This window comes from Petaurus breviceps, unplaced genomic scaffold, assembly GCF_028583685.1.
Source record: "Petaurus breviceps papuanus isolate PSGF00001 unplaced genomic scaffold, PetGlider_PUasm1.0 37, whole genome shotgun sequence".
In the NCBI taxonomy this organism is placed as follows: domain Eukaryota; kingdom Metazoa; phylum Chordata; class Mammalia; order Diprotodontia; family Petauridae; genus Petaurus; species Petaurus breviceps.
The window spans coordinates 17,589,801-17,610,052 of record NW_027186296.1 but is presented as its reverse complement, the minus strand read 5'-3'; the positions used below and the strand labels follow the sequence as shown (position 1 = coordinate 17,610,052).

At 39.3% G+C, this 20,252-nt stretch overlaps 1 protein-coding gene and 1 long non-coding RNA gene across 6 annotated transcripts in view; one reads left to right on the top strand and one right to left on the bottom strand.

The window, feature by feature from the left end:
- LOC138168971 (uncharacterized) overlaps window positions 1-18,619 on the bottom strand; it is a 67,265-nt gene extending 48,646 nt beyond the window's left edge. For both annotated transcript variants that reach the window (XR_011170243.1, XR_011170244.1), the window contains exons 1-3: window positions 18,389-18,619; window positions 3,923-4,493; window positions 1,241-1,402 (exon numbers count right to left, since the gene is read on the bottom strand). This is a non-coding gene — a long non-coding RNA (uncharacterized lncRNA). The remainder of the gene's footprint in view (window positions 1-1,240; window positions 1,403-3,922; window positions 4,494-18,388) is intronic.
- An 18-nt stretch (window positions 18,620-18,637) lies between these two features.
- The window catches only part of SECISBP2L (SECIS binding protein 2 like), an 80,767-nt gene continuing 79,152 nt past the window's right edge, over window positions 18,638-20,252 (top strand). The window contains exon 1 of one of the 4 annotated variants that reach the window (XM_069098009.1): window positions 18,638-18,902. In XM_069098009.1, the coding sequence (XP_068954110.1) occupies window positions 18,873-18,902 (30 nt within the window). In that variant the 5' untranslated portion in view covers window positions 18,638-18,872. Of the gene's footprint in view, window positions 18,903-19,069; window positions 19,194-19,265; window positions 19,471-20,252 lie in introns of those variants that run through there. The other 3 variants (XM_069098012.1, XM_069098011.1, XM_069098010.1) reach the window with 3 other exon arrangements.

The following is a 20,252-nucleotide window of genomic DNA, read 5'->3' as shown; positions in this document are numbered from 1 at the left end:
AATGAAGTGTGCTATCCAGAACTGAACACAAACCTCCAGAAGTAATCTGTTTAGGGCAGAATACAGTAGGACTATTGTCTTCTTGTTTCTGGAAACTGCTTCTCTAAATGTAGCCTGAAGTTTAGGAGAGGTCCAAACAGAGTAGTAGGTGAAATGTGAGGAGGGAGCAACATTCTTAATCAGATTTATTTCAGGAAGAGGAGACCATGATAGGCATGGGGAGAATGTTTGCATAGGCCTTACCTAGGAATATTTTCATGTGGGGGACAAACAGTTAGGGGAGGCAATGACACAGAAGATAGTCTGACCTCAAGTACAGTCATTCTGGAAGAATGGGAGGTCCAACCCTTCCCCTAGTTCCTAGGGGTTACGGAAGAAGGCAGTCTTATGAAAGAGCCATCAGAGTGATAGAACCATGGGTAGGGAAGGAGTCTAGGAGTGGTTTGCCACGTGGGCTAGCAGAAAACTCTGAGAAGAAGTACAAGGACAATAGCTATTAAGACTACAGTCTTTGGGGAAGAAGTTAACATGCCCACCACCATATAAAAACCACCCATTCTGTGCTCATTAAAGCACTGAGTGTGCACAAAAATTAAAGGTAGGAAAGGAAAAAACAGGATTGAGTAATAGTGAATAGTATGGCTTAGAATAACCACTTGATTGTTTTTCAGGTCTCAGTTATTATTTTTGGACACAGTCGATGTAGTATTTTTTTTTTTTTGCTTGACTAAGCATGTTTGTTACAAAGGTTTTGATTTCAGGGATGGGGGGAGATAGTGTTAGGATTGCCCAAAAAGGGGGCGGGGAATGAAATGAAAGTCACTGAAGCAGTTTTTTTTTTTTTAAGTGCACAGAAGAAAACAGAAGGAAAGCAATAGGGAAACAAAGACAAGCTGGACAACTTTGAAAGTTTCATGCTGAAGTTGTTAAAGACTTAAAGGAAAAAAAAGCAGACTTAAAAGAGATTTGAGGTTTCATATAAAGCCTTCTTTCTATATTCTACTTTGGACATGCTCATTTTACTTACTGTTTTTAAGTTTAGAATTTTTAAAAAATTAATAAAATTGTAAGTTATTATTAAAGGAAAAAATTTCACCAAATGTGGAAACAGTTCTTTTCATAGTTTATTTTATGTGAATGATCTATATTTGAAGATTTAAATAAGAGAGTGCTCTTAGAAAGAGCTTCCCTTTATTGATATGTACATAATATACTTCTATTCAAAATGTAGAAAACCCACCTGAGTTCTTTGGTTCTTTGGAGAGGGATGTTGATTTTTATCTTTTTCCAACTCTTGGTAAAGAATCTTTTGTTTTCTAGCCTCTCAGCAGGGCTTCAGTATTCTATCTGAGGTCAATCAATCAATTGTGTAGCTGTTGAATGCCCAGTTCTGTGCTAAATACTGTGGGCAAATACAAACAAACATGTAAGAAATATCCTTTGTCCTGAAAAAAGCCTCCAATCACATTATTAAGTAAGACTTGCACTCATAAAACCATTGGAAAGAATTAATATGACAGTATTAAGCACTACAGATTCTGAGTTCTATAAGTGAAAGGCCAGTGTGGGATGAAGTACTCAGGGAAGATTTCATGAAGGACAAGGGCCTTAAAAATTAACCTTTAAAGGTGGGCAAAATTTGAATAAGTAGAGCAAAGGGAGAGGGGATGGCATTTCTGGTAGTAGGCATGGTCAAAGCCATGGAAAAAAGCATGAGCAATGCAGTTAAAGTAGGTTAAGGAGGGGGGTGACCTAACTGGGGCATATATTGGGAAGTAGTGAAAAGTGCAGTTTTATAGGCAGTGTTGGTCTGATGTTGGAGGTCCTGGAAAAAAAAAGGTAGGGGAGTTAGTCCTTGATGTAGTGGGAAAAAGGAGAAATAATAAAGACAAAGGAATGAAATGATGAAAGTAAGGTCTTAGGAAGATTCCTCTGGCAATGGTATACAGGATGGGTTGGATGGAGAGAAATGAGGCTAGAAGACAGGCTACTAGGCTGTTGCTGTAATTCAAGTGTGATGGGATAAGAATGATTATCAGTGGGAATGGAGAAAGACAGATACAGGATATGTTCCAAAGGATCAAGAATTATGGTTGAAGAGAAAGATAAGTCAAAGTTTCCCTAAGTCCTCTCAGACTCATCCTTCCCTTCACAGCAGAGACCAGAGAAATTATTTCTGGCTTTTCTCCTTTCACACAGCCAACAACCACCTAAACAACTTTTAAATTCAGGGATCAGTGAAACTTCACCTATCAATCAAATTATAAATTGAGTTGTTTTTTTTTTAATGCACCATTGTCCTAAGACTTATACCAGATTTTGTATGAATACACAAAGAATAAAATGTGTGGTCACTAAACATAGGGTACTTAACAGCCTAGCTAAGGATGGAAAAAGCATTTATTAAGGAAAAGCATTTGTTAAGCCCTTATTGGTCACAATGCAAAAACCAGGCAAATAAGACTCCAGAGTATGTAACTTAATGCAAACTAATATGGTATAACCTGACTATATGTGCATTGTAGAGATCTGAAACAAAGCAGAATTCAGTCACTAAGAGCTCTTAAGATTTTCTCTTGTGGTTTCAGGTCTGTCACCACCATGGGTGTTTCCTCTGTCCTGTTAAACTCTCTTTTCCAAAATAATGGGATTTGTAAAAATCTAATTTTAAATCCTGGCCTAAAATTAGTTTTCTTGTTGATTTAATTCTTAAAAATCATAATATGAATTTTTTAAACATTTCAATACATTTATTTCCACCAGATTTTGAGTTACAAATTTTCTCCCCATTTTTCCCCTACCCACCACCCCAAAATAGCAGTCCCACAGGATATCCCCTCCTCCAATCTGCTCTCTCCCATATTTTCTCCCATACCCCTTTTGACTTTTCCAGTGGATCTCTATGCCCCAGTGCCTATATATCTTATTTCCCAGTTACATGTAAAATAGTATTAATCATAGTATATATATATTTGAATATTTGATTTTAAAACTTTGAATTCCAGATTCACTCCCTTCCTCCCTTGTCTCCCACCCTTACTGGGAAGATAAGCAGTTCAGTATAGGATGTTACATGTGTGGCTAATGCAAACCAATAACATAGTAGATGTATTGTAAAAGACTGACTATATTTCCCTCCCTCCTATCCCACCTCCCACTTGTTCTATTTTCTACTTTGATCCCATCCCTTTTCAAAAGTGAGTGCTTCCAACTTCCCTCCCCCATTAGCCTGCCCTCCCTTCCATCATCCCCCCTCTCAACCCCTTCCCCCCTACTCTCCTGAAGGGTGAGATACCCTATTTAGTGTGTATTTCATTCCCTCCCCAAGCTAAATTCAATGGGAATAAGGTTAACTCATTCCCTTTTGCCTTCCTATTCTTCCCCTCCATTGTAACCATTTTCCCTTGCCTCTTCTTTATGAGATAGTTTACCCCATTCTGTCTCTCCCCATCTCCTCTCATTATATTCCTCTCTCACCTCTTAATTTCACCTTTTGAGAATCATCCCTTCCTGTTAAACTGGTCCTGTGCCCTCTATCTATGTATACCTGTAAGTATATATACACACATTCACATATGTATTCATATGCCCATATACCCTCATATATATATTTCTATTCCCTTCAACTACTGAGAAAAGTTTCATCAGTTACAATTATTGTTTTTCCATGTAGGAATGTTAATAGTTCAACTTTGATAAGTTCCTTATGATTTCTTTTCCCTGTTTACCTTCTCATGCATCTCTTGCTTCTTGTATCTGAATGTCAAATTTTCTGTTCAACTCTGGTTTTTTCAGCAAAAATGCTTGAAAGTCCTCTATTCCACTGAATGACCATATTTCCCCCTGAAACATGATACTCAGTTTTGCTGGCCACGCACTCCTACTTACTGGTCCCAAAGTCCAGACTGCACTGACTACTCACTTTGTCCTTTCGCATCTATGTGTTGATAAATCTGGAAACGGCCACAGCTTCTGCTGATCTGGAGTCCCTGCTGGTCAGGCCCACCCTGCGACTAAATCCCTGGTGTGGGGCTGGGCTCGGCTCCCATAGCGCTGTGCTGGCTGATTCCTGCCGGCCTGCCAGGCTGTCCTCAGTGGGAGGTTAGCTTCTCTGTGTCATTTTGTGGGTTCTGCAGCTCCAAAGTTTGTTTAGAGTTCCCTTTTCACATGGATTGGGGAAGGTGGAAGCCGGAGCTGCGGGGAGGTCCTGCTTCTACTCCGCCATCTTGGCTCCGTCCCCCATAATATGAATTTAATATAGCATATTTCTTCAGGGCATCTCAAAGTACTTCACATATATAATCTTATTTCTCTTCACAATAATCCTGCAAGGTGGAAATGTGATTGAGACTTCATACCTGACTTTGCTTGTTTTTTTTCTACCTGCTCTGGTTAGTATACTCTATAGTGTCTGCATTACTTTTGTATGAAGAGAAGGCAGAATTTCCCAATTCGGTTCAGTTGGTCTAATTCCTTGAAGATTGATGATTCCTCTGAGAGAGACAGAGACAGAGAATGAGAAGGGGGAAAGAATTTTAAAAAAAGGAAAAAATCCTGGACAAACCAGTAAACCCCTCAAGTCTTGATTTTATTATCTGTAAAATTCAGAGATCATACTAGATAGCCAGTATGGTACCTTCTAGCTCTAAATCTATGATCCTAGAATTGTAAGAGGAATGAATGAAAGAGCATTTATTAAACACTTGAAGCAGTATGGTCTGGTGGGAAAAAAAATGCTGTATTTGTAATAGGAAGACCTGGGTCCAAAGCTTAGTTCCGCCATTTACTACCTTACTGGTTTCTAAATCTATAATCCTATGATCGTACTATGTTCCAAACATTCTGCTAAATTCTAAAGAATACAAAGACAGCCCCTGACTACAAGAAGCTTATTATCCTAAGACAGAGAAGTCATACATATAGAGCAATGATGACCAGAGAAGTATATTGTAGTTCATAAAGTTATAGAGATAATGACTGGACTCAAAGGGAAAACAGATTGAAACACTATTTCCAGTAGCAAGTGTAAGGAAGTGCTGGTTCAGTTTGGTTCCAAAACTAGAAAGTTTTTAGGGGCTGGAGGAGGGAGGTGTGTGCATGTGAAGGGAAGACGCAAGGAAAGGAAAGAAGGAATGTGCAAGGTCAGAAAATGCTAATAAGAGGATGGTAAGGGAGTACAGGGAAAATCTGATGGAGCAACTGGATTCATATAATGGACCATATAGTGGACCATCTGGTGTTAACTAATCAGAATGTGGGTACTTCAAGGCAAGAGTTCTGGAGCTGAAAGAGTTAAGTTATCCAGAGTCTAGCCTCCCCTCCCTGAAATAAGGGGGTTGGTGAGAAGATAGTGGGGAGAAGAGAAGAGGAAGAGGAGGAAGAAGGAAGAAGAATCTTTTAGAAAAAAAAAAAAAACTCCCTACATTTCCCCAAGCTGCTCCACAAGTATTCTCCATTGAAGAGACATGGAAGACATAAATGGATGGAATATCCTAGTATTTGTCTTGTACACAGTTCCTGAATTATATTTTATGCTTCTTTAAAATAATCCACAACAGTAGCAATTTTTCCAAGTATCTTTGGAGATTTTTCTTATTTTTGCCTTGTTGGACCTGGTGCTTCTGGTTGTCAGGTCAGTAAGACTGATCGGAAGCCTCAGGGAAACTTGGTGATGGACCAGCACCAACAAGTGCTATACATTGGTAGATCTGGCTTCATTTAATCCTAACTCTGAGAATCATGTTTTACTGGTTATCTTGCTATACTTTAAAAAAACAAAAAGGAGGCGGGTGGAAGAGGTAGAAAAAGCTTGATGTTTTCTGATCTGTAAGCTGTGTTATTTTCTTAGTGAAAAAGTTAAAAATGTAATGCAATTCAACAAATGTCAAACATCTATGTGTATAATATGGCACCTGATACTGGAGACATAAACGTAAAAAATATCTAACTCTAAGGAATTTTACAATCTTGTATAAAGGAACAAGGCATATATACAAATAATATAGGCTAGAAATTGAATACATAGGATTTAGAGTTGAGACTTCCAGATCATTTTGTACAATATCCTTATTTACAAAATAAGGAAAAAACTGAAACCCAGAGGAGTTAATTGGCTTGTCCAAGGTCACAGAGGCCTGGGAATTAGACTACAGGTTATCTGATAGGACATCACATCGTTTTTCATTTCCTGAGATGATCTGGGTGAGAGAATCACTGAGGGCTTCAAGGAAGCATATGAACTTGGAACAGAAATATGGGAAGGAGTCAATATATGGAGATAGGTTATGGGTGGGGTGGAGAGTCCATTCTGAGCCTAGAGAATGGTCTTTGGAAAACCTAACAAAAAGTCAATGACCCTCCATTACCTATTAAATAAAATAAGAATTTTTAAGCCTGGGCTCTGAATAGTTTGGTTGCAAAGTCAAGTGAGTGAAGGAGAATAATGTAGCATGACTGGAAAGAGAGCTTGGCACCGGATGGTAGAAGGCTTTGGATTCAATACTAAGGAGTTTATATTTTATTTGGTTGATAATGGACAGTCTTGAAAGGTTTTTGAGTAGAGGACTAATGTGTGATTAGACTTGCAAAAAGGATGGATTAAGGAAGGGAAAAAATTGGTGTAAGAAAGATCAAGTTGGAGAAAATTAGGAAGTGAGGGTTAGGTTTTAATTGTTAAATTTGAGGGCTCAATTTCTTTTTTTGTTTCTTTGTATATGGCTGCCTAAATATCTGTTCGCTGGTGTTAATTTGAACTGGAAGCTATTATCTCCTCCTCCAGCAATGTACAAAGTAAAAGGAACTTTGGAAAGAAGAGGTTATTTTTACTTTGTATTTAAGGGAATGGGGGTAAAGAGGGAAAGGAATGGATATTGAGAGATCAGTTAAATGATAATTAAATATCCAAGCAAGAGCAAAAAAGTTGTTGATGAAATGATAAAATGAGCATATGCAGTGGAAAGAGGTTTTAGAAAATAAAATTATTATTCAATTTTCCAAATGTAGGTGAAATGTCGGGGCTAAGCTGCCTTTACTATCACAAATGATTCACCTGTCATACTCTTCAGCTCAGCAATTCTACTAACAAGCACGCTTATACCTCAAGGAAATCAAAGACAGACACAAAGATTCAGTATGTTTCTAAATATTCATAGTAGGCAACTAGGTGGCAAAGTGGATAGCGCACTGGGTTCGCAGTCAGGAAGATCTGAGTTCAAATCCAGCCTTAGATACTAGCTTTATGACCCTGGGCAAGTCACTTAACATGTCTTCTTTGGTTTACCCACCCACAAAATGGGGATAATAGCAATATTTGCCTTGCAGGGTTGATGTGAAATAATTTTTGTAAAGCACTTGTCATGGTGCCTGGCACATAATAGGTGATACATAATTGTTTATTCCTCCCTCCTCCCCCCAACTCTTTATAGTAGCAGAGAATTGGAAACAAAGTGTGCCCATTTGTCAGGGAATGACTAAAAAACCACCACGGAAAAAGAATATATTACCACATAGTAAGAAAATATGGATATTAGGAATTAATAGGCACATGAGATTTGTATGAATTGATAACAGAATGAAAATATAGCTCAGTCCAAATAAGCGCAAATAATCAGTCCCATGAAGTGGTCACATTTAAACTTGCACTATTCTAAATGATAACTAGAAGTAAAATGTGGTAATTGGTTCCAGCCCAATGGAAATATCCAATGAAAAAATGTCAAAAATAAGTTTTTTTTATTATCTGTTTACCAATGTAATATAAGAGCAAAGGATAAGAAAAGTATATTTCTGATCAGGTTTATTACAAAATAATAGCTATAGAAGGCAAAATTCTAAAAATTAAAAATAATTAAATATTGTACCTAAAGATATGCCTACAATGACAACATGATGAAAACACTGTTACTGTCACTTAAGATATTTTAGCAGCAAGTGCAGGACTGTCTTCACTTTCTTTAAATCTTCATGAATTTGCTAGTAGGTACAAAGGACTTTATCCACATATCAGTAAATCTTCATGCTGACACTCTCCCACAAAGAACTAAGAATAGCTAGATGACCTGGGGCATAATCTAAAATTAGTAATGCTTTCAACATAATATTGTTGTCCTTGCAATATTTTTCAACAACTGGGTTAAAATAACATGAAAATGAGTCGTTGAAAACAGTTTTAATCATCCATGACAAAGAACTGGAAGTAATAGACAGGTATGGCCTCTCAGGAGCTCATAAATTTTGAGATCTATAAACAAGCACTGATTTTAACTTAAAATTCCCTTACTTCTGCATTACCTTCCAAAACAATGTTAAGCAACAGATATTTAAAATCCAGGTTAATTTTTTTTTCTTATGTTCTGGAAGGCATCCTTTTCCAACATAAGCCAGTCTCCTTCACATTAAAAATTGCTGATCGGTGTATATACATTTTTGATTATTTTCATGAGGACATTTAGCTGCAATGTCCTCATCTGTATTGGTCGCTTCTCCAGTAATTTTAATGTTATGTAATAGAATCTGATTTTTAAAGTGGTTGAACCAACCAACACTTGCAGTAAAAGTTTTTTCACTACCTGCTTCATTCCTGTATTCTTTCTCTACCTTAAATAAATTTGAAGCTTTTGCCTGAATGGCTGCTCTACTAAGAGGAATGGACTTTTTTGCAATCATCAAACCAGAGAACTAAAAGACTCCATTTTTATCATTATTATACTTCTATTCCTCGAAGTTGCTTAAAAACCAACAAAAGCTGACACAACTTTGCCTTTTTCTTTTACTTCTCCTTTGTGGTTCATAATATTCTATACCACAGGTTCAAGCATTCTGATATCTTGTCCTACTTTAGAGTTATTAAGACCATCTCTATACTGGTCAGTTACATCAGACACCTGTTCTAATGTAATAGCAAGCAGCTTTTTCTCCTCTTTCTCCTTCTCTTTTTTCTTTTTTTCCTCCTCCTCATTTTTCCTCTTCTTTCTTCTTCCTCCTCTTCCTTGTCCTCCTTTTTTCCTCCTCCTCCTCTTCCTCCTTTTGAATTGGCAGCATTTCTCTCTTTAGTATTCTTCTTCTTGTCCATTTTGTTAAGGGGGCTGTTTTTAAAAAAAAAATTTATACAACCTATTGCAATATAGTACAGAGCAGTACATCATATCCACAACCAATGATAAGAAAGTACAGACTGAAGACAGCTCAATGAATTTAAATCCTACACTATCACCCATGGTATCATTTTAATTGAATTTGGGTTTGCATTAAGTGAGACCTGGTATCATTTTGTAATTCACACTAAATTGAATTTGCATTACTTGAACTTGCATTAATTCCAAGTATAAAAAAATCACTAAAACCTCAATTCTGAATAGTTAAAATTTTAAAGACAAAGTCTTAGAAAAAGGGAATTATATATACACATGTGTGTATGTGTATATACATGTGGTCATATATATGTATGTATGTGTATGTGTGTACATAAATATAGACTTGGATACAGATTTCTCATGGAGGTAAGAAATTAGGGTAGAATTCTGTATTATTTACTATTGACTAATTATTTTTGTTATAAGGGAGGGCATTGGAGGGTGGTGGGGAAGGAAAGGACTCTGGTGTAAATCAATCATACAATCTATAGATAAGCATTTATTTATTTATTTGCTTTTTTTTTTGGAGGGCAATTGGGGTTAAGTAACTTGCCCAAGGTTACACGGCTAGGTTTTTTGTGTGGGTGTTAAGTGTCTGAGGCCAGAACCAAACTCGGGTCCTTCTGACTCCGGGGCCGGCGCTCCACTCACTGCACCACCTAGCCGCCCCGATAAGCATTTATTAAATGACCACTAAGTAACAGTCACTGTGTTAGCACTGGGGACACAAATATAAAGAATTAAACAATCCTTATTCAATAGCAACTTACATTCTAATGGGGAAGACAAAAATACATATATAAGTAGATATGGAATAAATATAAGGAGAATAAATACAAGAAAACATAAAGTAGTTAAATGCTAGGTAATTTGGGAGGGAAGACCAGCAGTTGGAAATATCTTTTTTTTTTTAAAGCAATTGGGGTTAAGTAACTTGCTCAAGGTTACACGGCCAGGTGTTTCTGGGTGGGTGCTAAGTGTCTGAGCCCCGGATTCGATCTCCAGGTGTTCTCAACACTGGAGCTGGTGCTCTTACTCGCTGTGCTACCTGGCCACCCCCAGAATTTTCAAACACAAATTTGGCCCTCATGCTGTTTCCTGTCTTCTTACATGACCACTATCCCAATTCAGGCCTTCATCACATCTTAGCTGGATGAATACAAGGGCCTCATAAGTGGGCTCTGTACTTCTCTCCTTTCCCCAATTCATCTTCTGCACAGATACCAAATTGATTTTCCTAAAGTACAGGTCCAGCCATGTCATTCTCCCTTCAAGTAACTTCAATAGCTCTCTATTGCTTCTAAGATAAAATGGAACTCTTCAATGTCTAGTGTTTAAATTCCTTCCCAGCCTTTTTTCCTGGATGATTACATATTGCTCCTCCTTTGCATGGTGTGTGTTTCTGTCAAACTGGCCTTTCTCCCTCAGACCCTATCCCCATCCCATGCTGAGAATCCTCTCCCTCCTCATTTCTGCTTCTTGAAATCCTTAGCTTCGTTCAAGTCTCAACTCAGATGACATTTCCTTCAATAGGCCTTTCTTAATTCCCCAAGTTGTTAGTACTCTTCCTACCCCAAATTACTTTGTATTTACTTTGCATAATTTTTGTATTTCCTTATTTGTATATATGTTATTTTTCCCTAGTAGAATTTAAGTTCTTTGAGAGTATGAATGGTTTTTATTTTCATCTTTGTATTCCCATCATCTACTACAGGGCATGACACACAGTAGGTGCTTAGCAAATGTTTACTTAATTTAATTAACTATGTACATACAGACTTTGTGAAAATTATTCTTCTGGACTCTGGGAATGTAAAAATAGAAGTAGCTTTAATATAGCAGCAAAAAAAAAAATTCTGAGTGAGTCAGAAGACTTGGGTTTGAATTCCATACATGCCACAGTTTGACCATGAGTGTGACACTTTAACTTCTCTGGGCCTCAGTTTCCCCATCTGTAAAGGTAAGATAATACTACCTGTAGTGCCTTCTTCACAGGGTTGTAAAGGTTGAGGGGATTCCAGGAAAGTGATTTTTGTACTGTATAACTGTACTGTAATTGCCAAGGAAAGGCAATTTCCCAAGGTTCAGAATACCAGCATAGGTGCTCTCCATTTTATTCAGTGACAAACCAAGAACAGAGAAGGTCAAAACATGACATCATTCCAAAATACAGCATTTACTAAGGATGATTAAATAATCTCCAAGGACTACCCCACCCCAGGACCTTCCAATCATTCAATCAATTACAAAGTCCCGGTTCTAAATACCTCTCCACCTCTAGGATGTACCTTCATTTAGTCCACCACAAAGCCCCTCTTCTCAAATGGAGATTAGTTTCCAAACATAAGTAAAATACATTCATTTGCTCAACCATAGAACACAAAAAGGTCAAAAGTTCCCCACCCCTGGATCACAATTGAATCTACCCCAGAGTTACATCAAGTTTAAGCTCAGCACTTAATACCCAAATGGAGGTCTTTTCTTCATCTTGACACAAGGCAAGTTCTCAGCAATCTTAGTTCCTGGGGAGACAAGGCTTAGCAAGGCCACAAGATACGTTGCCAGTCCCTTCATTAATTCATCCTCTGTCTGTAGAACAGTCCTATAACCCCTGAAAACATTAGCAAAGCCCTCTCCCAGGATTTCTGGAAACATACAACCAGAAAATCCTTCTTCAGGGCTTCTGAACCAACAGAAAGGTTCCCAGACCCCTGCAACAACAGCACTGTCCTTCACCAGTGGACAGTATTCATTCTGTCTGCAGGACAGTCTCCAGACCCCTTCAACAACAGCACTGTCCTTCACCAGTGGACAGTATTCATTCTGTCTGCAGGACAGTCTCCAGACCCCTGCAACAACAGCACTGTCCTTCACCAGTGGTCAGTATTCACTCTCTGTCTGCAGGACAGTCTCAGAGCTTCTTAGCGAACAGCCAGGTTCCAGGACTTCTTCAACAGGACTATCTTTCACCAGTGGACAAATCTGGCAAAACAACATCACAACAGACAGACAAAGTACCAGCAAAACAGCCATGTCTCCTCAGTCCTTGGCAGCTCAGGGGGCAGGTCTCAAAAGTCCAGGGCAATTCAAAGTGGCTCTCAGCAATCCTTCTCAGTCTCTCTCTCTGCCTCCACGTGGGTGCTGCTTCCAAAAAGGTCTTCCGCCTCTCTCTTGTGTCTCTCCAAATCTACGTCACCAGCTCCTCCCGGTTCAGGACTTTCTTTCATCAACAAGCCCTTCCCACAGGTGGGATTAACAAGCTCTGGGTTTTAACACAATCAATTTGAAAACCAAGCCCAATACAGGGGAATCTCCACATTCCATTACTATCACAATAACTAGTAGCTCTATTACTCATTTTATTTGTGCCATATTTTTCCTTTGTTTGAAGAACTATTTCTGTAATTGTTATTGCATTGAGAGCTATTGCATGTCATTTAGGAAAACTTTAGCTACCTAAGTGAATGGAAGAAGTTGTCTTGAGCCAAGGGGTGGCAAGGACCCCAATATCAAGGGCTAATGCTGCTCAAGGATGAGGTTTATTGAATCACATATAGCAGTTCCCAATCATGCCTCGGTGGGGATTCATAAGCTTGTAGGATCATAGCTTCAGAGCTGAAAGGGATCTCAGAAGCCATCTCGCCCAACTCTCTCATTTTATAGGTGAGAAAATGGAGACTTAGGAAGATTAACTGACTTGCCTAGTGTTGTACAGGTAGTATTAGGCTGATCTCCCTTTCTGTTGGGCCTAGAAATAGGGCCTCCCAATCACTGATAATTATATTGGTTATAATTTTCCCTGGTCCAGCCTCCACCAATGGGGGCCTTGAATAAAAATTACTTTTTCCCATTGGACAATCCTGAAGGTTTGCCTATACTGAAGGAACCTTCTCTCCCAAAAGCTGTACTGTGAGATGGAGCCCATAGACTAAGAAATTTTCAGCTGTATCACCTAAAAGCAACAAACCTCACGGAAGAGGTTGTTGAAATTGACCCTGTTGGTGTCTATATAACCTGATATATACATACACACATATACATATACACACATATATATGCACATACATGTATATATAATACATACAACATAAACTGACCTTATACTTCCTGTCTGTGTCTATATAACTTGATAGATACTATGTATATATACATACAAAACATATGTATACATACATATGTGCACTCCCCCAAATACATACACACATATATATGTATGTATTATCAGCCTGTTAGCTAACCATATGGTAAGAATGAACAAATGAGAAGACAGGTTAGAAAGAGGTGGAGGGAGTGGAAACAATGACTCAGCCAGTTTCCTTGCCCACTTATTCAAACCAAAATAGAACCTGGAATTGTCAACATTCCCTTTTGAAAACTGGAAAATGATGGAACAGAACTTCCCAAAGGAAGATTAAGAGATATCTGAGATCAGAAGGGACTATACAGACTATACTACCACTTCTAGGTACTACCTACAGACTATGAATAGGAGGTTATGACCTTGGGAAAAGTCATTTGACCCCAACTCTAAGGGAAAGATTAGTGCAGGTATTCTTAGCATTTTTTTGTGTCTTGGACCCCGTTGGCAATCTGGTGAAGCCTACATATCCTTCCTCAGCATAATATTACAAAGAAAATGAGTTATATTGAAATACATTTACAAAGACATTTTTAAAGATAGTTCAAAGCCCCCGGGCCTGAGCAAGAGAGTTTCTACAATACTGAATGGATTTGGGTGGCAGCAAGGAACTCCTCTCATAAGCAACTCTGGGGGCAGGAGGAAAGGTGGGGAGGAGAGACCCCATCTGTGATCTTCTGAAACAACACAAATAGGACCCTGGGATAGTAAAACTGAAAACATTTGTTTTGCCACTCAATAAAGGAGTAATCCTTATTTTCATCTGTAGGGAAAGACATTCAAAGTCTTAACTTGGTATGTAACTTGGAGAAAGGTCACAATAATGATTAAGCCAATCTCTGGGGACAGTTTGAAGTGTGGAATTGGAACTATAGACTATTGATTCTAATTGGAACATATAGACTATGAACTCATAGTCTATAAAGGCTACAACAGACATATTATTTACTAGGTCTATAGAAGATATGTTTGCTTAGTTATAGATTGGCATGGATTCATGAATACCTTATGAAGAAAAATCTGTGATCACCCAAAGGTCTTAGACCCTTTATTATGAACCATTAGACTAGATGATCTCTGGGATATTTTCCAGCTTTAAAGTTCTGTGATAATATGACTGACTTATTTGTTCTATTCCATCGATTCTGCTCCCTGGTCAGACCCTAATGACCTCACCATAGATGATTGCAATAGTTTGCTAGTTGTTCTCTCTGTCTCAAGTCTCACTTTATTCCAATTCATCTTCCACTCATCTATCAAACTGATCTTCATAAACCACAAGTTTTGACCATATCACTCCCCATTCAATAAACTCCAGTGGCTCCCTGTTACCTCCTGCTGTTTGGCTCTTAAAGCCCTTCATAACCAAGCCCTTGTTTTCCTTACCAGTCTTCCTATACCTCATTCTCCTTTGTATACTCTGCAATCCAATGATCCCAGTTTCCTCAAATGTGACACTTAATGTGTCCCACTTAATGTCTTAGTGCCTTCCTTCTAAAACTATACATCACACACACACACACACACACACACACATACACACACCATGTCTCCCATTAGACTGAGTCTCTTACAAGTGGGGATATTTTTTCTCTTTGTATCTTAAGTGCTTAATTGACTTTTCGACCTTCATTTTTGTTTTCAGCTCCTCTCTAGTGTAATCTTTGTCTTTCAGTATTTTGCAATCATTATTTCTTCTTTAGACTCTTCAAAATTAGTTGGTGTAAATCCTGAGGCACTTATCTATGAATTTGCTTTTGCAATTGTTGCAGTTCAGTTTTAAATACTTTGTATGTCATCTTCCAAGTTCTGACAGCAAGTATTTCTACTTTTGGGTTGTCATAATTGTTTTTTGGATGTAGACTGTTTTCTTTCTTGATTTGCATTTTGTTTTTGAAGTACTTTATTGTTCAAGCAGAATCTAAATTCCTGTTAAGAATGTCATGGGGGAAGGTTGGATTAAGTGACTTCAAAAGCCCCCTCCAAAGATGGAGTTATGGCATGGCAGTAAATGGAAATTCCCCCAATTGATGTTCACTACCTTTGTTTTCTTGGCAAAAAAAAAGGGCTGCTATAAATATTTTGTATACAAACTCTCTCTTTCTAGTCGTGAAATATCATGAAATTAAGAGAACTCAGAAATCTGTGATGTTCCTGGCAAATTTCTGGAACATGTTATTTAAAGAGATTTAAAAAATGGTTTGTAAACACTTAAAGGAGAGTGATGGTCACTAAGAGCTAACATGGGTTCATCAAGAACAGGTCATAAGGTTTATTAGACTGATTAGTGAGGGAAATGCAGTTTACATATACAGGTTTCTGCAAGGCATTTGATAGGGTCTCTCTTATAATATCCTGACAAGATGAAGTGATGGAAGCTAGGTTTTAGTAAAGTTAGATGTATTTGGAAATACCTGAATGGCCAGATTCAAAAGAGTGCTGTCTAGCATCTTTCCTTGTCCTTGTTTTTTTCAATATTTTAATCAATGACAAATCAAGAGATATGTTTATATATATTTAATCAAATTTGTGGATAATAAGAAGATGAGAGGAAGAGTTAAAATACTAGACAACATTATCAAGACACAAAAAAGTCTTGACAGACTATAAGAATGAGCTTGGTTTAATGAAATGAAATTTAATAGGGGTAAATATAAAATTCCTACATGGGTTCAAGAAACCAATTGTATAATTTCAGGATGGTGGAGGCATGTTTAGGTAATAGTTCATATCAATAAATCAAGCATTTATTATAAAGGAAGTCTAGTAGCTTGTAAGTTCACTTTGATCTAATAGTATGATGTAACAGTCAAAAAAAAAAGAATAGGAACTCAAATTGTGTTAATAGAAGAATAGTGTTCATAACAAGAAAAACGATAACGTCAATGTCCTCTGCAATAGTCAAACCACATCTGCAGGATTTAATTCTGGGTGTCACATTTTTAGGAAGACATTGATAACTGGAGTAAATTCAAAGGACAACTTCAACATTGAGGGGACTGGAAATCATCCCATAAGATGACTGGTTGAGGGAATTAGGAGGTAAAATCTGGAGAAGAAAAGACTTGGGGGGTGAGGGGCAGGAAGTACACAATACTTGTCTTCAAATATCCGAAGGCCTGTCATGTGGAAAGGGGATAACAGATACAACCAGGACCAATGTTTAGAAGCTACAGAGGCAGATTTTAACTCTGTATAAGGAACACATTCTCAAAAATTGAGGTGCCAAGCAGAACGGACCTCCCTGAAAGTAGGTGCCACCTTCCACTCCTCCATTAGAGATCTTAAAGAAAAGTCTGAATAATTGCTCATTAGGGTGATTTAATTTCAAGTATAAGTTGGACTAGAAGATTTCTGAGTTTACTTCCACCTCTGTAATTCTGTTATTCTTTCACTATATCTGTAGCAAATATAATTAGTTTTCTCCCTTCTACAAATGAAAATTTAAATAGAAAATCATAGAAAGGAGAACATATTAATTTTAGTTCTGTTTTCATTTATACTCAGAAACTTATTAATTCATGTATATACAAATTTGTTTTGAAATAAAAAGCAGCAAAACATAAAAGTCATTTATAGTATTTTTCTTTAGCTCATTCCCTAATAGGATAATTGAACTTTTTTTCCTAAAAAGGGAAAATATTTCGTTAAACTATGGATTAGACTGCATTGGATTAGTTATGTTATGACCAAAGAGCAGTAGTGTCTAATTTTTTGGCAGGACTGAAAAAACAAATTAGGAAATTCAGAATTCCATTAATCCTTCCAATAAGGAGGATTAGTATCTGTTTATCTACTTAAGTTATGTCTTTTAACTATCATGTAATAGGCTGGACCCAGAGTCAGCCTTGTGAAATGCAAGGTCAGATGGGCCATTATAAAATAATTGTGAAATTCAAGCTTATTTTTATTTGTTTAGGTAAAGTACAACCTTTAATTTAAAATAAACAAATGGTAGGCTTTGACAATAAAAATGCAAATGTGTTTGGTTTATTGCAACTAGAACAGAATTTTGTCTATTTTGTTATTTGTACCTTCTTCTCTGTGTTTTTGCACATGCAATATAGCTTTCCAAGCTAGGAATGGCTTGGAAAGAGAACCCCCCAGTTCTCTTGTCTATTGAGATTCCTTCCTTCCTTCTTGGCCCAACTCAAGTGCCATCTCCTCCATGAACTGAAAGTGATCTCTCCCTCCTCAAATTTCTTCTAGCACTTTGGGCCTCTCTTTTGCCCTTATCTCATTCTCTCTTGTGTACTTGTCATTCCCTCCCTAATAGTAAGTTTAAAAAGGGTCTGATCACAAGATCATCAATTTCAAGTAAGAAGGGATACTAGAAAACCATCTAGTTCAATTCCTTCATTTGACAGGTGAAGGAACTGAGGTCTAAATAAGTTAAATGACCTTACTAAGGTCACAGAAATTTTAAGTGTCAGTTCGGGGACTCGTCTTCGGAGTCTGTGTTCCGACCCCTCCTTGTACCAGGTGAGCTACACTGTCTCCGTAGCAAGCGACACCTGGTCTTGCACGAAGTAGGTACCCAGTAAACAAACGTCAGCAGAACTGAATTGCACAGCTCACTCCTCTACTAGACTGTAAGTTTCTTGAGGGTGAAATCTATGCCGATACATCTTCAGATCCCCAGAATCAAGAACCAGGTGAGGCACGCAGCAGGTGCAGAACCAATGTTTGCTGATCTGAATAAAGAATGTCTCTTAAATATTAATGTAACAAATTATTCTTTCCTACGATATAGTGAAGGGACAGGAGAGGATCCCGAGCGAACTCTGGGGCAGAATCAAAGTGTCCTAGATATCAAGGCCCTGGGGGCACCTCTCAAACCACAGAGCTTTACAGTACCGGCGCCAACAGGCATGAAAATAAAGTTCAAATTAGAGCCACCCGTTCCCAGGGCAGTCTCAATTCTTTCCCTCCCTCCAGTCCCTCCCCCATCCATGGAGATAACAATTATACACGTGAAGTTATGCAAAACATTATTTCCATATTAGATATGTTGCAAGAAAAATAAAGAAAATGAAAAAAAGTATGCGTCAGTCTGCACTCAAGTTACATGAGTTCTCTCCCTGGAGATGGATAGTATTTTTCGTCTTAAATCTAGTACCTTGACCGGGCCCCAGTGTGTAGAGTGCTGAGCCTTCTGCTGTGAGTCCCATCCATAGGCAGAGAAACTTCGTCACTCTCGCTGCCAGAGTCCCGCCCCATTCTTTCCCCAGAAGGCGGCTCCTTTATGGATCTGACAACGCCTTCCGCAATCATTTGAGCCTCCTCGGCTCCCGTCCTAGATGATCTCTCTTCCCCCCGCCCTTTCCTCTGCTTCTTCTTTCCCTCCGCCTCCTCCTTACACGGTTTTCCCCCCCTCCCCCCTTTCCCCCCCCCTGCATCTCCTCCTCCTTCTCCATCATCTCGGGGAGCAGGAGCCGCCGCCGCCACCGTCAGTGGCGTAGCCGGACTCTGTGTCTGGGCTAGACCGAGAGGGGCGGGCGGGTCCGGATCACTGTCACGTCCCGGGCGGGGGCCATGGGGGAAGCGGCCCTGGGCGTTCTCAACGCTGACTGAGAGCGGCTCCCGCTACCGCAGGAGGCGCCATGGACCGAGCCGCCGCAGCCGGGGACCAGGTACGCGGGGCCGGGCTGGGCGAGCCCGGGAGACTGCAGAGGCCCGAGGCCCGCTGCGAATGCGAAAAGAAAGCCTCGTGCCGGGGCCCGCGTCTGACAGTTTCCCCTCCCCGGGGCTTTCGCGTTGTCCTGGGCGGGTTCTCCCCACCCCCTCCCGATACCCGCAGCCCCTCCAGTACTCCGACCCTGGGGCCGGCGGGAAGGTGGGGGGCTCCCCGCGTCCCCCACCCCCAGGGTTCTAGCTTGAGGGGCGGGGTCTGACAGCTGGTTTAGGCACCTGCGTGATTTCAGGTACTTCCCCCTCCCAGTGGGCTCATCTTTAGTTCCCTCAATCCTCCCCCTCCACCCCCACCCCCAATAGTGTTGAGCTTCGAAAGGACAGTCCGAGGGATATGTCGTCAGAATGCAGGCACACGTGAGAAAGAGGGCATTTCAGTGGAGGTGTCCTAGAAAGAAATGTCAGTCTAAGGGATACCTGTACCCAGGTGCTTGCAGGTATTTTAGGTGGTTCTGCTGTCCACCTCCGGCTTAGTGACGTCCTCTCACTCTCCCCGACGTGGGAGAGCAGGTACAAAACAGGAGAGATTGTGGGGCACCCTTAAAAAACCAAGTTGTTTTAAAAGTTCGGGGAGGGGGAGGAATTGGTAAAGAGAAGGGGCATTTATTCAAATTGATGTTAGGTTTGTTGTTTTTTTTTTTTTTATCCGAGGAGGACTTATTTTGGTTTGGTTTATTTGTTTTTATTCCAAAATCTTGATATAGTTGTAGAGCGATGATAGTGTGACTAGTTGACAGGAACAGTTGAAATGCACATTCCAAAAAAAAGTAGGGGGGGTATTTAGGTTAGAAGTTTTAGCCTTTTTTCCTCCTTCACCCCAAACTTTCTACTAGAGCCTTAACCAGGTAATAAAATGGACCGTAGGATGGAGGAAGATGGGAGATACAGTGATGATTTATCTTGGGGGTAAGGAAGGCATGAAGCATGTTAATAGAGAAAGGGGTTGCCAACTTCCTAGGACTTTATGATCTAGGCTTCTCTTCTACTTCCTTCTCTTGCTCTCCTCCCTTTCTCTTTCCCCTTCTTCCTTTCTCTTTGTTTCTCTCTCCCTCTTTCTCCCTTTTTTCCTCTCTCCCATCCCTCTTCTTCACTTTCTTCCCCTTCTCTTTTTTCTTCCTCTCTCTTCTCTCTCCCCCTCCTTCCTCTTTTCCTCCTCTCTCTCCATCCCTCTCTTTTTTATCTTTCCCCATTTTTCTTTTTCCCTCCCTCTTTTTCTCCCCCTCTCTTTTTTCTCTCTCCTCCCCTGCCCCTCTCTTACTTTTAGATGTGTATATACACACACATGACCTTAA